The sequence below is a fragment of the Cylas formicarius genome, unplaced genomic scaffold (genome assembly GCF_029955315.1).
Source record: "Cylas formicarius isolate icCylForm1 unplaced genomic scaffold, icCylForm1.1 PGA_scaffold_1__22_contigs__length_36826433, whole genome shotgun sequence".
In the NCBI taxonomy this organism is placed as follows: domain Eukaryota; kingdom Metazoa; phylum Arthropoda; class Insecta; order Coleoptera; family Brentidae; genus Cylas; species Cylas formicarius.
In genome coordinates, this window is record NW_026844264.1 from 8,206,194 (window position 1) to 8,224,950 (window position 18,757).

General features: G+C 36.6%; 2 protein-coding genes across 3 annotated transcripts; both read right to left on the minus strand.

Moving 5' to 3' along the window:
- Positions 1-4,919: 4,919 nt before the first annotated feature.
- On the minus strand, positions 4,920-7,673 carry LOC132696453 (deoxyribodipyrimidine photo-lyase-like). Its single transcript, XM_060661270.1, has 6 exons — positions 7,138-7,673; positions 6,827-7,026; positions 5,790-6,156; positions 5,546-5,738; positions 5,224-5,465; positions 4,920-5,158 (listed from the first exon to the last, which is right to left on the minus strand). The coding sequence occupies exons 1-6, from the start codon at positions 7,487-7,489 to the stop codon at positions 4,974-4,976; spliced, it is 1,539 nt and encodes a 512-aa protein (XP_060517253.1). The 5' UTR covers positions 7,490-7,673; the 3' UTR covers positions 4,920-4,973.
- A 660-nt stretch (positions 7,674-8,333) lies between these two features.
- LOC132696664 (HEAT repeat-containing protein 1) lies at positions 8,334-18,551 on the minus strand. Of its 2 annotated transcripts, none has more exons than XM_060661620.1 (4): positions 18,469-18,551; positions 17,248-18,410; positions 12,594-15,364; positions 8,334-10,638 (listed from the first exon to the last, which is right to left on the minus strand). In XM_060661620.1, the coding sequence occupies exons 2-4, from the start codon at positions 18,399-18,401 to the stop codon at positions 8,531-8,533; spliced, it is 6,033 nt and encodes a 2,010-aa protein (XP_060517603.1). In that variant the 5' UTR covers positions 18,402-18,410; positions 18,469-18,551; the 3' UTR covers positions 8,334-8,530. The 2 variants fall into 2 exon arrangements, with proteins under 2 accessions (XP_060517603.1, XP_060517602.1); XM_060661619.1 differs by having other exon boundaries at positions 17,248-18,417.
- Between the last annotated feature and the right edge of the window lie 206 nt (positions 18,552-18,757).

Consider the following 18,757-nt stretch of genomic DNA (forward strand, 5'->3'; position numbering starts at 1 on the left):
TTATACTTTGGACGCCATAACATACAAAAATAATTAATAAACACTAGAATTTAAAAAAAAATCGGTTTTGGCGCCATGGTAATGCGCCGGCGCATATCACCTATCAATTTTGATTTTTTGATAAAAATAATGGCACCTTCTTGAAACATTTCGCTTCCCCCGTATGGAACTCTTGCGCCAATAATCTCCGTTTAATAAACCGGTACGCGTACAAAAACGCAAATTCTAAAGATTACTTTTAATTAAATTTACAGTTGCGGCCATGTTCGATGCTGAAGTAAAACCAAACAGTCAAAGACCTCTCGTAGCGCTACGGAGGTTTACTTTCATCTGAAATAACGGATAGCCGTATATCTCGAGTAACAGTAAACCCGATTGCTTCACTTGAGGCTTTTCACATAACTGCATCAAATATGACGCAAAAAAAACGGATATTTGATCTAAAGTTCATCGTTCTTTTCGCGATTAATTTTGGTTTGTGCTTATATTATAAAGAAAAGGAATTAAGTAAAAGGGAAGTTATATTAAAAAAAATATTTTCGCCTTTACAAAAGTGTGAAAGTAACAAAAACAAAACAAACCAACGTATTTACGACAACAAATTCAAAAGCTGCATGTTGAATTCTTGATATTTTAAATTTTAATTACACGCCCAAATATCCGGTAACAAACAATGCAACAGATAAGAAATTTGTTTTTTCGAAATATGTTTAGATGTATCTGCGAAATGCCTATAAAGATAAGGTTTCTTTTCGCTTATCAATAATAAGGAAATTTTGAAGTTATTACACATTACACCGACATGTTTCATTTAAGTCTATTAGCCTACGTACATACATTTTTATATTCAAAATAAAATTTAAAATCCAAAGTACAAAGCAATTTTAGTGTAACTCATTTCGGCTATTCCAGAGCCATTCAAATTTGTTGGTAAAATGGAAATAACAAATTTTCGCAGAAAAACATTTGAAATTCAGAGAAAACATCAGCTTTAATCTAACTGATTTCAACTGTTCTGCAAATTAAAATAAATGTTTCTAAAAGACAAAAATAATACTCCTTGGATTGGCGTTAATAGGTAATATTAATAGATAGAAAATGCTGCTGATATAAGCTCAAGCAGCAAGGATTTCTTGTACTTTTGAGTAGTGTGGTGCGCAACACATAATACAATAAAATTTGGTTTTAACAAAAATACTAACTTAAAAAGAAAAAATATTCCTTTACCATTATTTGTATAAGTATGATAAAATTTTTTATTTGATGCTGGTGGAAGTCTTGTTGGTCTGCAATTTTAATTCCTTAAATATTTATTGCGATTAAATTAGAACAAAAAATATTCACAACTTCACAATTTATTTAGTTGCCGAAACAGCTGTCACAAACCAATCTGAACATTTTTTGTTAAAATTTAATTATGTTAAATGAATTTTCCTCAAGTAAAAGCCACCTTAGTACAAGAAATGGCCACACCTAATTAATTAATTAATGGAAGAATAAGTAATAACAAATATTTGGAAAAGGGTGAGCCTATCAAAACATAAACGCGTAATTAAGTTATTTTCTTCATATTTTAGGTTAGAATAAAGATATGCGGTTTTCATTGGGTGGTTATTTGACTATCTGATATTAAAAAAATCACATCGTTGTATTTCTTGCTTGTCTAGATTTTTTTTTACCATAATTCATAGTACCATTGTTAGCCTAGGAAAAACTCCTTGCAAAAGATCGAGCAAACAATATTGCATCAAAACGATTTTAATTTTTCTCGGCTTTAAAATAGTACATGGTTAACATTACACATTTTTGTAGAAACAAAAGTTTAAAGTTAAAAACAACAATGGGGGCCATTTTAGAAACCCGAAATAATATCCAGCAATTTTTTGTTTTAAATTCCGTTTAATTACCAACACCATATTTTACCGAAGGCCGATTTAGATTCACGGTAAATCAGATTTTATTTTTAATTTAACAAATGCTTTGATTAATATTTTGTTACTAGTATATTACTTGATGGAGATGGAGCGCCAGTCGGTTTTAGTTGCCTCAAGATTGACAAATCATCTACAAATCTGACAAGTTTCACCAATCGTAAATATATTTACTAAAGAAAAAAACAAACAAAACTCAATACCGCTGAATTTTCTAGCGGTTCAGCCCCTGGCAGCAATTTTAAGAAGCTCAATTACAAAACGTATACCAAACGCAGAAATGAAAATGTTCTAATTAAATTTGCAAATAAATATTTCTTGACAAATAAAACTGCGAAATACTGAATACCAAAAAAATGCTATTTTTCGGCGTTCTGTGGTGCCATGAATCTACGGGACTCGCAAAGTTCATTGACATGCGTGAATGTGTTTACGTGGTTTCTAGTAATACTCTTCTTTTCTTGGTCATTGCAGATCAGGTGAGTGGGACAATGAACGCAGGTAACCTAGCAGACTGTATCGCGTTTAACCTTGTTTGTTGCATCGATGACATGCTCAGGAAACGAGCACTAGGCGATTTTATGAAGTTATTCGTTTGGTATTTTTTATTGCCTAGGTACCTATTTGATTGAAATTGTTGAAATATAAGAAAGTACGAACTTAAAATAAAAAAATATGGTTTTTCCCAATTTTTTGAGAAAAAATCCTTATTTTCTAATATAAATACGCCTTTTTGACAGAGCATTTAAAGTTTGAATCTGGAGATTTAGTGGTAGGTGCAACATTCAACAATTATCCCCCGGAAATCAACAATTTATGGAATTTATCGATAAGAACGCGCCATTTCTTTCTCATAAAACGAGTTAATTCACTCACACTAGTACAAGTGATGTAAGAGAGATTGTATAGTTTGAAAGTAAGACAGTGAACTCGAGTAACCTACCTACCTCAAGTTCACTGTTAGCGTCGGATCGTTTGCAACGTTGCCGATATGCTAGTCGGTGTACCATATGGACGAATCTCAAATAAAATTCTCACTTTGTGGCTTTGTCGGCGGTTAATAAATGAGAAAATGTCTCTATAAAACGGTGTCTGAAAGTATCAAATACAAGCAATCTCTTAAAATTTTGTGCCAACTCTTTGATATTTAAAGAAAAACGCGGTTGAATGTTATCAATATGTCAGCGCATCCACCATATTGCCAAGAAATACCCACAACTCTTAAATAGGTTTGTAAAACCTGTTTTAACTTTCGACTTCCGTTTATTTCTAATAGTTTGAGTATCAGCCTAGTAAAAACATTTTCAGCACACCCTACTGTGAAACTGTATTCGAAATTTTAACGGTTAAAGGATGTTTCTCACGATATAAAGTTTGATATTTCTATTCCCAAATATATAGAACACTTTTCGTTAGTTACTTTGTTAATTCGACGTATTGCAGTAATTGTGGTTAAATTAAATATAACGGAACTGTTTATATGGATTTTCTGGAGACTCATTCTTAATCTAACACACTGCGACAGTTGCCAGTTCGACAAAACATTTAAATTACGTCGAGAATTCCACAACTGTAATTTTTTTGACGGATCACCAACGGTTGAATTTTAATGTAAATTGCTTCTTCCTGGGTATCCAATAGCGAGTTATATTAGAAATTTTTTGAAGTTTATAATGACAGAATATATTTTTGACAGTCTGGTTTTTATTTGTTTACATGATCATTTGATAGATTTCAATTCCAAAGCTACGACGTTTTCTATATTCTTTGGACACTTCTTTGCTTCTTAACGGCGAAAATCCAGGACTTCGAATGGAATGAATTCAATGGTATGTCAAATGAAATATATGAATATATATATATATATATATATATATATATATATATATATATATATATATATATATATATATATATATATATATATATTTCATTTGACATCTTATACAAAATACTATGACACGATAAGTACGTTTTTCTTCAAAATCTAATTATGTTCCAAAAGTTGTCCTCTCTTGCATATCTATTGAAATTGAATTTTAAGTTTTTGTACTTGATATATTTTCTTGTCAGACAACAATCAGTTTTACAATATTTTGACAGTGAGATTGAAAATCACTACATTTTTTCCTTCATTCGATAATTCTACCTACTTACCCACCGATTTAGCGCGCAGGAAGCACCACTTTACCACGCCAGTTTCGTTTCCCATGAATCCAAGCCACTTCGGACATTTCCGGGATTTTACCACACGGATTTGGGAGCAATAGGATACTTTCGGAGATATTTCAAACGCTTTGAATTTTGAATTTTGACGGTCATGTCAGTGAATGTATTAGTGTTGTTTTGCGAAAATGTACCCAATAATTAACGGCCGTAGAAAAAGTATAGTATGCAACACGTTCGGTAAACTTTTTAACTCATCCGTTTATTAAAAACTCGTGAATCAAATGCCGTTTACCGCACTTGTTGCATAATATACTAATTTTCTACTCCCGTCTGTAAAATACCTAATTACCCATCGATCTAGCGTGCGGGAAGCGTCACTTTACCACGTCAGTTTCGTTTCCCATGAATCCGAGCCACTTCGGATATTTCCGGGATTTTACCGCACGGATTTGGGAGCAATCGGATGTTTTCGGAGATATTTCCTCGTTTATTAAAAAAACTAGGCATTTTCACGACCTAACTTATCAACAACTGCCGGAAAGTCTCTATAATTCACTAATTTGAAAAACAGAGACATAGGTAAATAAATGACCTATCCGTCTACCTGCCACTCTAAAGAATTTTTACAAACATTGTATATACCATACTATGCCTATAGAATACGGCTACCACCTCCAAGATTTACAGTTCAGTAATGCTTTACAACTCTCTTACACGAAGAAGCAGAGCATAAGATTAGTTAATTATATTTATTTATAAGTTTGGGTCAATTTTCTTTGCCTATCACTAATAAAGGTTTAACTATAAATACTGAAATATTTCAAAATATGGTCATTTATTTAATAAATTACCTAATTAAAAACAAAAAAAAAATCATCTTTTTCGTTTAATTGGTCTTTTTCCAGTGATACATTCAGTAAGGGTTCCATAACGGGCGCAATACACATCCATGTCGAATTTCTTCCTCAAACTATAGTCAACCATATAGCGGATTTTTCCAAAAACTTCCCTTTCTTTCCAGCCCTGATCGTGAACACCACATATTGACCACATCACCCCTATCGAAATAAAAAAAAAAGATGTTTTATATTCGTTTTGGCACTCAAGTGTTAGATAAACCTACCTACATAACCGTTGGAGTCAGTACCGTCCAAAGCAAAGGTATCGTTTAACCAGATTGCAAATTCCAACGCCTGCTCAGGAGAAGTTGTCCATTCCAATATTTTTTTACACCAGTACATTCGCATGTACCCATGCACCTTTCCTTCTCTCAATAACTGCTGTTGAGCAGCGTTCCATATGGAGTCATGTGTAAGGCCTTTTTCTAATTGATCTCTGTTGTAGACGTAAAGTCTTTTATCTTTTCTGTAACAAAAGGGGAGCAAATAACAATGAAAAAAAAAAACACAAAGCTAGAAAGAATGTCATTTCATGACTTTACTAACTTATGATGCGATAGTGTTTCTTGAGCCCACTTGGCGGCGCCTTTTACACGGTCGTAGTTATCGTTATAGAAACAGAAATTATCAGCGAGTTCTTTGCGGACGATAAGCTCTTCCAAATATTTATCCACTTGGTCTTTATAGAGAGATTCCAAACTTTTCACCTCCAAAGCTATCCTCTGGGCCGAGATGTGTCCTAAAATTGAGAAATTTGAAACTCGCAACGTCACCGCCAACTCGTGGTTACCAAAATGAATCCAAAACGACAGATTTGATGTAGCGTCAGCAGTGGGATCGTTACTTTTTATACCGTAATTTTGTAAACGGTCGCAAAGGAAAGAGTGCAACGTGTCCAGTGCCTCATCGCATCCGGCTTTTACGTCGATCACTTCATCTACATCCCAGACAGTTTTAATCGAAGCTGGAGCATCTTTAAAGTCTACCGAGTATTCCGACGGAACATTCAGTGTTCCTTTATATGGATGTTTGGATATCTTTGGAAAACCCGTTAGGAATTCTGATAGGACTTTAGTTATTTTAGGTCGAATGGTTCTAGCCATAATTTCTTGTTTATCTGAAGATTTCCACAGAGGAACGACATTGTGCGCATCTACCTTAAATGTAGTAAAGTATGTCCCAAACCATATCGTCTTGACTTTTGCGGACCCTAACCCAAAAAGTAATTACGACGTTTAAGTAATAACCCGTTTTCAAAATAGGTTCCTACGAGTATACCACTGCTTACAAAAATGCCAATATCCTTGGTAAAGGATATTCTCAATAGTGAATTATCGAATGAACGAAAAAAACGTAGTGATTTTCAATCTCACTGTCAAGATATTGTAAAACTAATTGTTGTCTAACAAGAAAATTTATCAAGTACAAAAACTGAAATTCAATTTGAATAGATATGCAAGAGAGGACAACTTTTGAAACATAATTAGATTTTGAAGAAAAACGTACTTATCGTGTCATACTATTTTGTATTAGTAGATACTAACGCGATTTTATTATACCAACATAAAATATAATATTTAATCCTTACGTTTTTAGAACACTTTAAAAGTCCGTCCTTGATGCTGCCCTACAATACCTAGTTGTGATGGTTTATTGCGTCGCAGACTATTTCAGTGTTTGCCGTCAAAAGTCAAGAGACAAAGTATATCTAACAAAAGTATTGATGATGTTGATTTTCTGGTGTGGGGAGGGGATAGAGTAATCCGTTAATAAATAAGAAAGTAAAAATAGCCCTCTGCAGAAACGATAGAGAGCAAAAATTCTTACCTGTACAAATGGAATATCGCAATCTAAATTATCCATAAAATCTTTTTCCCATTCTCTAGGAGTTCTTAAGGTATTTAAGTCGCATATAACCGCCCCAAGTTTATTTTTGTTAACGATTTTAGCGAGTGATTTTGGAGAAACGTTCAGTAAATAAAAGTTAATATCTAAACCTTTAAGATTTTCCGCTAATTGCTCCAGCCCTGAAAGAGCGACAAAACTTACAATAAGGCAACATTTTATAATTTAAAGGAGGACTTCCCTTTTCTATTATCAATAAGTTATAACTTCGGAGAATACTAATAGGAACTTACCAGTTAGTAAAAAACGTTGCTGTCTTTTTGTGGGGCACAAATAGTGCTGCTCAAAAATCGTAAAACACACAAAAAGGGGAAGTTTATTTTTTAAAGCCAACTGTTGCGAATAACACATGGCCCAGTTGTCTTCCACTCTGCAATCTCTTTTCATCCAGTACAAAATTCCTTTGCCAACGTTAGCGAGGTTATTTTTTTTTGATATTACGCGGAAACGAGATTCGTTAAAAGGAAAGTTTTCTACGTTTCCCTGAGATAATCTGGAGGTGACGACATTCTTGAAAAACATGTCTTTTGAAAGTTCCCTCAGGTTTATTTTACCGTTACCCAAACGAGGTTTTAGAGAAGCCATAACATAACAGTACTGCACGCACTTAAAGAGTAATAAAAACTACTTATCTTTAGCAGTTCTTTATATTATATATAGTCTAAAATTAAAAAACACCATCACTTACCAGAGCTACAACTTACAACTTACAAAACTTTTTGAAAATACAACATAACCTATATAAACATTAATTGTTTGTGTTCAGTTGAACACTGGGATAACATGACTATTTTGAAGTCTATGGTGTCGTTTAAATTTCCACAATTTCTTCGTACCCATGCGTGGAATGAAATCATTCTTTTTGATTTCAGACATTATTTTATCTACGGTGCATATTTTAATTTTGAAAAAAACAAACGATCTATTATTCTACTCCTTTACTTCTCTTTGGTGACCTGATGCCGACGCGTTTATTCTCGTACACAAGTCTGTATGTTGTCTATCAAACTCGTCACATTCCAACATATTTCAACTACTCTTACAACTCCGAATGTTTTGTTGAAAACCTTAGAACATACTTAGAATAATAATTTTCTTATTCGTTTCACTGCAACAAATTCAGAACTAATAGTAACTTTCAATCAATCGCGGTTTTAGAGAAGCCACAGCGTTTAAACTATGAGCAGTTGTGCGTAGTTAGGAGTAATGAAAACTACTTATCTTAAGCACTTCTTTATACATTATTTGTATCCCAAAATTAAAAAAAAAAACACTATCATTTGCCAGAACTATTTAAAACTTTTTAAAAATATGACATAGCCCGTATAAACAAAAATTGTGTTCAGTTGAACACCCAGTTAACATATCTATTTTCAAGTCTATGGTATCGTTTAATTCGTAAATATTTAATCTATGATTTAGTTGGAGATATTAATTTGTATTCTTCGTAGATGATGGGAATGAGTCGTTAAATTGGTGATAGTTTCTGGTATGAATGATTAGTGGATTGTTATTGTTGTATAATAACGTTAATTCGTATACAAAATTCATATTCGAACAGGAAAAGAACCCTTTACTGAAACACTCAAAAGTTTATGATAATTGTTTAATGTCAGATACTACAAACTAAAAATACTTTTGTAGCGGTTCTCCCAAAATCTTTTCCATTTCCTGTACGGCTTTCTGGCACGCTTTCTCCACGTTTTCCTCTTCGTCTTCGAGAAGTTCCGCGAGGAACGGTATCGTTTCCGGTAACAAGGGAAGAAAATCTTCTCCTAACTTTATGACCACCTGGGTCAAGCAATGAAGCGCCGCCAATCTAATTTGGGGCAACGAATGTCGCATCTTCAGCAGTATTTGGTAATTGGCTTGTTTCCATATGGAATCTTCCGCCGTAGCTACTACGAAATGCACTATCGTCGGGGTTAAAATCTTCTCGTTCCGTTCTACCAATTTATCCACACCATCTAGTGTATTTTCCAGCTGATCTACCAACGGTTGCATGATTATATCGAACCTATCCTTATTTACAAATTTGTGGTTGTCGAACTTGAACGTTGCTTGTAACGTTTCTAGCACGTACTCTAACAGCAGGACGTCTTTGTCGTCGTTTTTGTAGAAACCTCGTTCGGTTTTTATTCTATTGACGGAATCCAACAGTTGGACGGCGTTGTTTATGAAATGTCCCGCGAACAGCACGAACAAACTCTTCAGAGAGTTCGCGATCTCCTTGGACAGATTATAAAATGTAATGAGCCTTCCCGTTCGGTCCTCGTCGTGCGACGCCCATTCGTATATTTTGTAGAACAACGGCCTGAAGGTTTGCTCCGACAATTTCAATATTACCACGAGCAGAGTTTTAATCACCTCCCGTTCCACGACACCCGCCTCTTCTTCAGACCCGCACCTTCCCCGAAACTCCAACGCGTTTAGGAAGAAGCTCGTCAACGCGGGCAAGTTGGTGGCGATGTCCGCGCCGCTCGCCTGCCTCAAACCCTCGGCGAGGATATCCATGAACGGTCCCACGCACTTCCAGCGGTTTTTCTCGATCAGAGATCCGTAGGAGGCGACCGCCGCCGGCAACAACACCCTCAACGGGATCAAGGTGCCGAGTTTCCGTTTGATCAAGTCAAGTTTGTTGAGGAATGGCTGCAGCTTAGGGTTTTGAGCGTAGCCGCTCCATCTGCTGACCAAAACCGAAACCTCCGTTAGTATTTTTTTCAAGTAGGGACTTAGAAACAGTGGCAAGCTCTCTATTAGCTTTTGGGTGGCGGTGACGACGCTCAACAGGAGCAAGTTAGACGTTTCCTGGTGTTTCTGACTTTTCAGTATGTCGAGGAAAGCGGGCATGAAATCGGCCAAGGACGAGATCGCGTGGGCCTTCAGGTGGACGCACGATTCGGCTAGGCAGAGAAGGACCGACGCTAGCACGTTGTTCTGAGCTTTGCGCGATACTACTATATTCGTGATGAACTTCAGAATTTCGACGAATTTTTCGGGATCCTCGGATGAGAATGCTTTGACGAATAGCTTCAACGACAGCAGCGCGGTCTGTATCAACACTTCTTGCTCCGAATCTATGTCGTCATCGTCTATAGCAGCGACAATCGACATAATGACGGGAATCAATACGTAGGCGTCTTTTTTCTCGCAGTCTTTAAAAAAATACACGTCGTTGTGAAGTTTCGCGTTCAGCAGTTCCAAAGCTCGCCGTTTAACAGCCGGCAAATTGTAACTCAGCAAACCCTTTTCAACGAGGAGAAACATGGGCGGGGTCAAAAGGGCGTTGACGCCGTCCAATATGTCGTACGAGTGGTGCAGGATTATTTTCCAGTACTGCGCCTGCGGGGTGTTGGCGTATTTTTCTGCAAGTTTGGACGTTGCTTGAATGAACGTTAGCACTCCGACGATTACATCCTTAAAGAGTTGCTCCAAGTCGCGAACATTGTCGACCGAGAGCAGCGCCACCTGATTTACGAATGTCTGCGACGACAACAAGTTGGAAAGGAACGATATGCCGGCGTACTTGTAATGTCGAAGCTGCTTGACGCTGTAGTTGGTGATGTTAATTATGACAGATATCTGGTCTTGAGCTTGGTTATTTTCCGGTGTGTCCACGGGGAACTCCTTCAAGAATTGGATGACTTTTACGCAAGACATTAATGTTACTCGCGGTGGAAACTCGCAGCATAAGCTTCTGGTAATGTCCAAGCGTTTATTATTGGCATCCACACCTGAAATAACAACTACAGATTAATTTAAAATGTAACTTTACATTATACAGGCTGTTTTCTAATTGAATGTCAATAATTAAGGCGGCAGTATTTGAAACTATTCCACAGAGCAAGGCAAGAATCTATCATTGAAAACGACTCAGGACCGGAAATCCTCCCAGACGAAGTTTCTTCAGCCATCCAACAAATGAAGAACGGAAAAGCACCAGGTGTAAGCTACTTGAGAAGGGCCATATCAAAGTAGTTTTTCAATAGGGACAAAGAAGCCTGGCGCGAAGATCTGTGGCCACTACCGTACTATTTGTCTGATGAGACATTTGTTGAAACTATTTCTATTATGGGATCTATCGAATATGCGAAGAACAAATAGTTTTATAGAAAGACACCAATCGTGGGACAATTCTCAAGAGATTCGGCGCAGAATTGGAAAGGCTAAAAGTGCTTTTTTAGCTATGGGTCGAGTATTCAAAAGCACCTCTCACTGGAAATAAAGAAAAGACTCCTAAAGTGTTATGCGTACTGGGTTCTTCTGTATGGTGTGGAGTCGCCACACCCACACAAGGAAACCATATCCAACCTCCAAACCTTTGAATGCTGACTGTACACCAGAATCTTGAAGATACCATGGACCCAAGAAGTGAAAGTGAAGAATGAAAACCTCCATATAAATAGTCAACATCGTCAAATACCGCAATCTTCAATGCCTGGGTCACATCATGAGGAACAAAAGATCAATTACTCCAATGTATCCTTCAGGGAAATATTCAAGGAAGAAGAGGCGTCAGGACGCAGGAGACTTTTGACTGGCCAATCTTCGAGCATGGTTTAGCACACAACTAAGAAGAAGAATTAACGGGGCGAGTTTTGGGTCCATTTTTAAAAGAAAACTGCATACAAACATCTTAACTTTTGAGGCACAAAGTGGTAAAGTTTTTAAAAATAAAAAATATTTGTTTTAACATCTAATGCCACTTTAGATATTTTCATGAAATTTTGCCACACATGTACTATGTATCACGAGGCATTATATAGTGTACCACTTTTTTTTAAATACACCAGAGGTGGACGTGGAATTTCACATTTTTATTTTGGCAAACATTGATGGTACTGATTTCCCTTAAAATAGAAATTATTCTTACAATCTCCAATTATTTCTAAAGAAATTTAATTATCATTATTATTACATACTTAAGTAATTGTCTATCTGTTTCATTAAAATACTTCAAAAAATAGAAGTACAAATAAGTAAGTATGTAAATTTAAATAAATACAATAAATTGAAATAAGAATCGTTTATTATTAACCTTATTGTTAGGATGTTATGTTGTTAAATTAAAACAGTAAAAGTAAAAAGAACAATCTTCTTACGTTTGGCAACTAAAAACTAGATATTTTATTTTAGACATATTTTAGTTTTCACAAAATAAGCTTCTCGATTTAACCAGTGCAATGGCAACCTAAATAACCAAAATATTTATTTGTTTTTCGACACGAGGGCACGCCACTGATTTCCTTTAAAAAAATAAGAACATTTGCATTTATTTATGATCAGATTTGGTTTGTTATTTTTTTTGTTAGTCCGTCGCACTAATTTCTCTAGATGCTGCCATATTGACGATATTGTTATACCATTCAGAGGAGAGGATTGAAAAAACTAATAAAATTAAATTTCTTTAGATATGATTGCAGATTGCAATACTATTTTAAGAGAAATGAGTGGCGATCACCCTCTTAATTATTGATATTCAATTAGAAAACACCTTGTGCACATTATATCGATTATGAAAAAAATGTAAGATTGTTGGAGAGTGGATGGATAATATTTTATGTGCACCTATCTGAGTTAACCGTGAATGGCTAGGCAAAGAAGAGAAAAAGCTAAAAAGAGAAGCCATTTATGCAGTTTTAGTTGCGAATACCAAAACCAAAAAGAACTGGTATCAACCGAAGTTTACCTTTGACCAATTTCCGTCTATTTTGACTATATTCCATGACATGCGAATCAAAGATGACGAGCAAAAATAGGTACATGTTCTCTTCCGCATTGACGTTCTGCAACAGCTGTCTGTACAAAGGAAGCCTCCTGTGTTCGGGAACGTCTAACAAAGCGTCCACGAACACCCTCAGAACTTTAACCAAATCATCCAGCTGGTTACTCTGAAGAAAAATCGGCACTATAATGTCAACGATCTTCATAATGATCTGGAAACTGTATGCGTCGTCGTGACGTAGCAACGAGGATCCCATAAAAGTGAAAATGGACATGATGTGGTGCAGAACTTTGTCGGGAAACACCTCAGCTAAATAGGCCAGCAGGAGCATCGCGTGGTGATGCGTTTGCGGGTTCTGCGACGACCTGATGCACTGCACTACCAAGTCCACGTTGAACTCGGTATCGGACAAAACGTGTTTGTCGATTCTATTGGAAATCAACAGCACTAGTGAGAGAAGTAACTGCTTGGTATATTCCACAGCCGCTTGTTCCTCGAAATCCAAGCATTTCTTCAAGAGCTCGGAAACTACCGCCAGCAGACAATGGGCGTTACGGATTTTCTTTTTGTTTTGGACGAATTCCAGCACAACATTTCCCTTTTTCCAGTCGGTGGTCTCCAGGATGTCGGCCGACGGTATGTTAATTCTTCTATTCCGTTTTCCCGATTGTTCTTGGTCAGATTGGACGTCTCTCATACGGATGAGCTGTGGCGCGATCACATTGACATCGAGGTCGATGTGTTTGAAAATTTTCCCCACTAACGTGATCACGTCCGGATGTTTCGACGTCACGCACAACGTGCAAAAGATGTCTAACAGTGTAACTAGCACGTCGTCGGTGAAGTGCGACAGCACATCTTTTGTGAAATGTTGCAACGTTATCTTCGTGAGACAAGTGGGTGGTTCGTCGTCGTCGATTATAATTTCGGTACGATCGTTGCTTAAACACGTGAGTATCAGTTTCCACGTGTCGGATTCCAGCGACGTTCTCTCCGCGATATGAACATCGATTTTATCGATAGTAGTCTTGAAAATAAGCGCCTCGAATTTGTCGAAGGCTTGTTTTTCCGCTTCCATCATTGCCGCGATCGCAGAGGACGTCGACTCGAAGAACTCGAAAGACTTTACCTCAGCCAGGAGACTGACGAGGCCCTGCTTCGTGTACATGGGAGTCCTCTTGCTGCAAATCGCGTCTTGCATGGTCGACAGGATCGACTGAAGCTGTTTTTTCGCTTTGATCCGGTTACTCTGGCTTAATAGTTTGCCTACGACTATCGGCGTCTGGTTGTGGTCCATTACAATCTCCTCCCTGTGGGCCAACAGTCCTTCCACGAGATGAACGTAGCTGTTAGATTTTTGAGACGACTGATTTAAACGTTCGACCATGTCGACAACGTTTCGTCTTAGGTGTTCGTCAGGTGATTGCATCAAAATCAATAAATGAATCGCGATCAGGCTGTCGAGTGATAACAAAGTCTTGCTGCCGTGGACGGGTAAGAGTTTGTCGACGTAACGCATGATGTTGGCCACGCAAGTTGGGTTCAAAAAAGCAGGATGCGACGTGCACAAGTTCAGCAAACTTTCGACTGTTTGTTGCGCGTCTTTGCACATCCGGTTCAAAAATAAATCGATATCGTCCTCGTTGGCGTCAAAATTATCGAATAGCAAAGCCGCGGTGTTCTCGAAGATCAAACTTTCGGCGCGTTCGAGACCAAAATCGACCGGCGTCAGTTCTAAACGGTCCACGTGTCCGAGCAACGTCCAGATACATCCAGTTATACCCCTGACGGGGAATTTCCTTTTGGAAACGACAAGGTAGTCCCGAAACGAGGGTTTCTTTTTGAACGATTTTTGCTCGGCGTCGACGTAAAACGAGTAAAAAAACTTGACGGCCGCGGCGATGTTTTCCGACGACGTTAGTAAACGCGACGCGATCTGCGCACAGCAGTACTGCGCAAAGTAGTCGCGCGCGGGCAAATCGCGCATCAAATCCAATACATTTGCCGCCGCGTTCTCCTTTTCACTCAAATATTGAAGCAAGTTTCCCGTGAAGCTTTTAACGTCGGACGATTTCAGCAAGAGGTTCACGCTTCGGGTTTTTGTTTTCGAAAAAAACGGTAACGCGACCACCCGCTTGGCATCGGCCAAATCTATTTCCGCGCGAGGCCACATGAAAGGAAAGACAACCAAAAATATTTTCCAGTTAAAATCGCGCGAGCCGCACAACAATTTGAGAATCCGAAACATGATGTCCTTGTCCTCGCCTTCGTCGGTCGCGTACTCTTTTAATAGATTTGTCAACGTCGCGTCTAACCGTTCGTCAGCGATTTTCATTTTTTCGATCACCTTCAGGATGTCTAACGTGTTGGTTACATCTTTCTGACCCAAAATATCGATTAGGATATTTTTCACGAATTCCAAGTCGCTCGGTTTTAAAGTTTTGTGATTTGTCAAAACGTACTTGATGGCTTCCGCGCGTATCTCTTGCACAGGATGATACAATTTTTCTAGCACAACGAATCTTCCTTTAAAAGTTACCGATCTCCTTAAGATAGTCTGGAGGCAGGATTTCCGTTTGCGCTCGATTTTGGTGGATGTCGACACTAGTATTTCCTTGACCGTTTCGTCAAAGGCCGCCGGGTACTTTGTTTCAATGTCCTGCACGATGCTAGTGACCCAGAGTCCTATTTCTTCAGCGTATTTCATTTGTTTATTCAGGGCGTCCAAAAAGGAACTGGATGAAAGAAAAAACAATATTAAATTCCATAACCTCAGACCAAAGTAGGCGCTCTAAAGCTCATCATCACCATAAGGTACGATCACAACCAAGCATATTCAAAATTACCATGATTTGTTTTATTTGATTATTTTATTCTTTGTTAATGATTGTACAAGCTATAAACAAAAAAGAAACAAATAAGAGAAGCAAAAAGAACTTATTACGATCGAAATGATGAGCCAAAACAAATTTAATTATAAAATTGTGGCGGGCAACGAGATATGTGAAAGTCAAGATTTTACCGGATTTTTCAAAATATTTTTTAGATTATTTGGAAAATTCTTGCATTCCGTCATAATAAAAAAAATAAGTAAAAATTATATATACAAAGTACATTTTAAACTTTTTTTTAAGTGGGAAAGAGTAATGTCAGTGACCTTAAATTAACAAATACACATTTCATAAATTCCATAAATCTTCAAAACGGAGATAAATATAATACCTTTAATTATTTTTTCTTTATTAATTTTTTTTCTTGAACATTATTTAATTAATTTTCTTCACAGAAAAGGTCATGTTTAACACATTTCGTTAGAAATTAAACAAACATTAAATAAAATTAAATCCGTAATAGAAAAAAGGCAGCGAAAATATTGTCTTATGTCTTAAAACGTCAAAAATACCAAGTACGTTGGTTTAATTGAAAAAACAAACGGATGATGACACTCCGGAATAATTTTCCATCCGTAAATCATTAGTTAAGTGAATACTCAAAAAAATCCAAATGAAACATATCCCCAATAAAGTTCCTTTATTTTTCAAAGAAACTTCCACAAGCTACAGTAATGCTATTTTCAAATCTTCTGGATTCCTCCGGCGTTGGTTATTTATAAATCAAACTTCAGTTAAGCTCTGAAGAAGTCAGGAGGAATCCAAAAGATTTGTAATGTGCAATCAAACGTCACACCTTACACAAATCATGTAAAATAGTTACATTGTGTATAGTTACAAGTGGTATGATTTCACAAAGATTTCAAGGCTTTCACAAATAACAAAGATTTCACGGTTTCACAAAGCTTTAATAAGATTTACTTGGAGAGCATTACAGAAATTCCATAAAATATCACCTTGATCAAAACATATAAAGAAGCCGTAGAACTAATAGGGAATAAAACATACATGAAAAATGCCATAAAATATAAATGTGCGAGTTACGAAAAAATCATGGTTAGTTTAACGTGGTAATCCGAATTGGGAAAAAAAACATACAATTTAAAACATTAAATTTTGAGGAGGTTAGACTAATCAACATGGTCTCCCCCTAGGTGAATTAGTGAACAGTGAAATATGTTAGGTGAACATCAGACAAGATTTAGGAATAAAAACACTTGAAGTGAACTGTTTGGCTGAAAAATAGCTTTATAAAATGGATGAATGATTGCCGTAGCATTTCTTGACTGCAGATGTGCGTTTACGACAATGAACAGAGAGCTGCTTCTACTTAAAATAGAAAAATATGGTTTTGGTCCTGTTATAATGAATTGCAGACTATGTGTCTGGTCTGAAACAAGTTACGAAATATGGCAAAATTTCAACCAGGAATACAAAAATATGGTTTTCCACAAGAGACAGTATTGGGACCAATATTGTTCATACTGTAGGTATATAATATAGTGAAGGTAGTTAAGGGAATTAAGTGAAAGAAATAATAAAAAAAAAATTGTTTAACTTGATAACTAGGAACACATGAACGAATGACGAGTTTATTAATATTTGCCTCAATTTTTAAAGTTAATTATACTATAATAATTATTAATACTTATCGGTACACCTTGAATTTTTGTAAAACCATTATATTACAACTCCAAATAATTTGATGCTACACTCGATTAACTCACCTTAACAATCTTTCAATAAAGTCATCCTCAAAAGTAATTTCCTTCAGCATATTGTCGATGAGTTCCCTGGCTAGTTTCATGTCATTCGTGGTTCCTTCTTCAGTAGCCCTTTTTATTAACACTTCCGCAAGGGAGTCAATATTGGTGCCAATGGAACACAAATATTGCAAACATTTTGGAAACCACTCCAGCTCGCAAAGGCTTAATAAAGCTTCACTGGGCATGTTTAAATACTGCCTTTGGGACTGATAAAAGATGACCAAAGCGAGACAGGATTCGGTTCTTAAACTGCTGCATTTAAGTTTGGATACTAACTCAACCATACGATCCAAGAGCTTATTTGAGAGAGTGGTTTTGGCAGTTAATCTTGCAGCTATAATGTAAGATGCAGCGGCATAGTCTGGAGTTGCTGACTTTAAACCTTTTAATAAAAGCGGCAGCATATATGAGACCTGGGTTTCGGTGACTTCGTCTCTGTATTCAATTGCCCCACAAAAAGCTGTGCAATAAAAATTAAAAATCACAGTTAGTAATCCCTGGTTTTCATGAGCCTGGATTAATTGGGGTAAAAAGTCAGATACAAATTTTAAAAATCCTACATTGGTCGCTAAATGATTTAGCAAATTTTGTTTTGTTAAATGGACTCCGCGTTTCTGAAGTGCTCTTAGGAAATACAGTGGATCATTTTGATCCTTAAAGTTCAAAATTTGTACCACTCGAATAAATATGTTAGACTCATGGTATGGCAATATCAGTGTAATTAAATCATTTCTGTTAAACTCATTTATCATATATCGATAAACTAACCACTCCAACACTTTGTGAGTTGAGTTTAATAAAAAGTAAGGCGATAACAGAAATAACAATTTTTTTATCGCTTTGTCCAGCTTCTGATTAGCTTCTTTATCGTGAACAGATCGCTCGAAAGATTTCGCATTGATATTAAATAAAGTATTTCGGAACGGTTCGAATATAGAATTTTTTAGAATTAATTCTTCCAATCCCTGCAAGCCGATTTGAAAATATGTTTCCCTTCTGATACCGGCCGCTTCCTTGGGATCAAATAAAATTGAAGCTCGTTTATGATCCTTCTTTAGAACATTTGTTTGAGGAAGGGCAAGCTTCTGAAGTTGTTGGGCTAACGATGTACTCATTGTCGAATTCTAAAATCTATTATAAATTAATTCGCCGACTGATCCTTTTATTTTAAAAAGAACGTACATTAGTTATGTTAACTAGAAACAAAAATAATTTGAATTCACTCGCGGTTCATTCCTAACCCAATAGTTTGGGAGAGGTTTTTTTTTATTTTCTTCTAATTACCACAACTACATTAAGTCATTCGGCCAGTTTAAGCAAGTGTGAACATAATTAAAAAATCCTAAAGGATGCCTTCCCAAGAGATCGGTCTAGACCAATCCATCATCCTCCAAGTTGATTAACATTACAAATTAGAACAGCTATACTTTTGATATTAATTTCGCATCACATTTCATTTGAGGAACATGAA

What these genes read in the sequence shown, in the direction of transcription:
- LOC132696453 (XM_060661270.1), bottom strand. Translation starts at nt 7,489, where the DNA reads ATGGCTTCTCTAAAACCTCGTTTGGGTAACGGTAAAATAAACCTGAGG. An exon ending in GCAACGTTTTTTACTAACTG is followed by an intron (nt 7,027 to 7,137) that starts GTAAGTTCCTAT and finishes TCGCTCTTTCAG; the next exon opens with GGCTGGAGCAATTAGCGGAA. An exon ending in GCGATATTCCATTTGTACAG is followed by an intron (nt 6,157 to 6,826) that starts GTAAGAATTTTT and finishes ACTACATTTAAG; the next exon opens with GTAGATGCGCACAATGTCGT.
- LOC132696664 (XM_060661620.1), bottom strand. Translation starts at nt 18,401, where the DNA reads ATGAGTACATCGTTAGCCCAACAACTTCAGAAGCTTGCCCTTCCTCAA. An exon ending in TTTATTGAAAGATTGTTAAG is followed by an intron (nt 15,365 to 17,247) that starts GTGAGTTAATCG and finishes TCTTTCATCCAG; the next exon opens with TTCCTTTTTGGACGCCCTGA. An exon ending in TAGACGGAAATTGGTCAAAG is followed by an intron (nt 10,639 to 12,593) that starts GTAAACTTCGGT and finishes TTGTTATTTCAG; the next exon opens with GTGTGGATGCCAATAATAAA.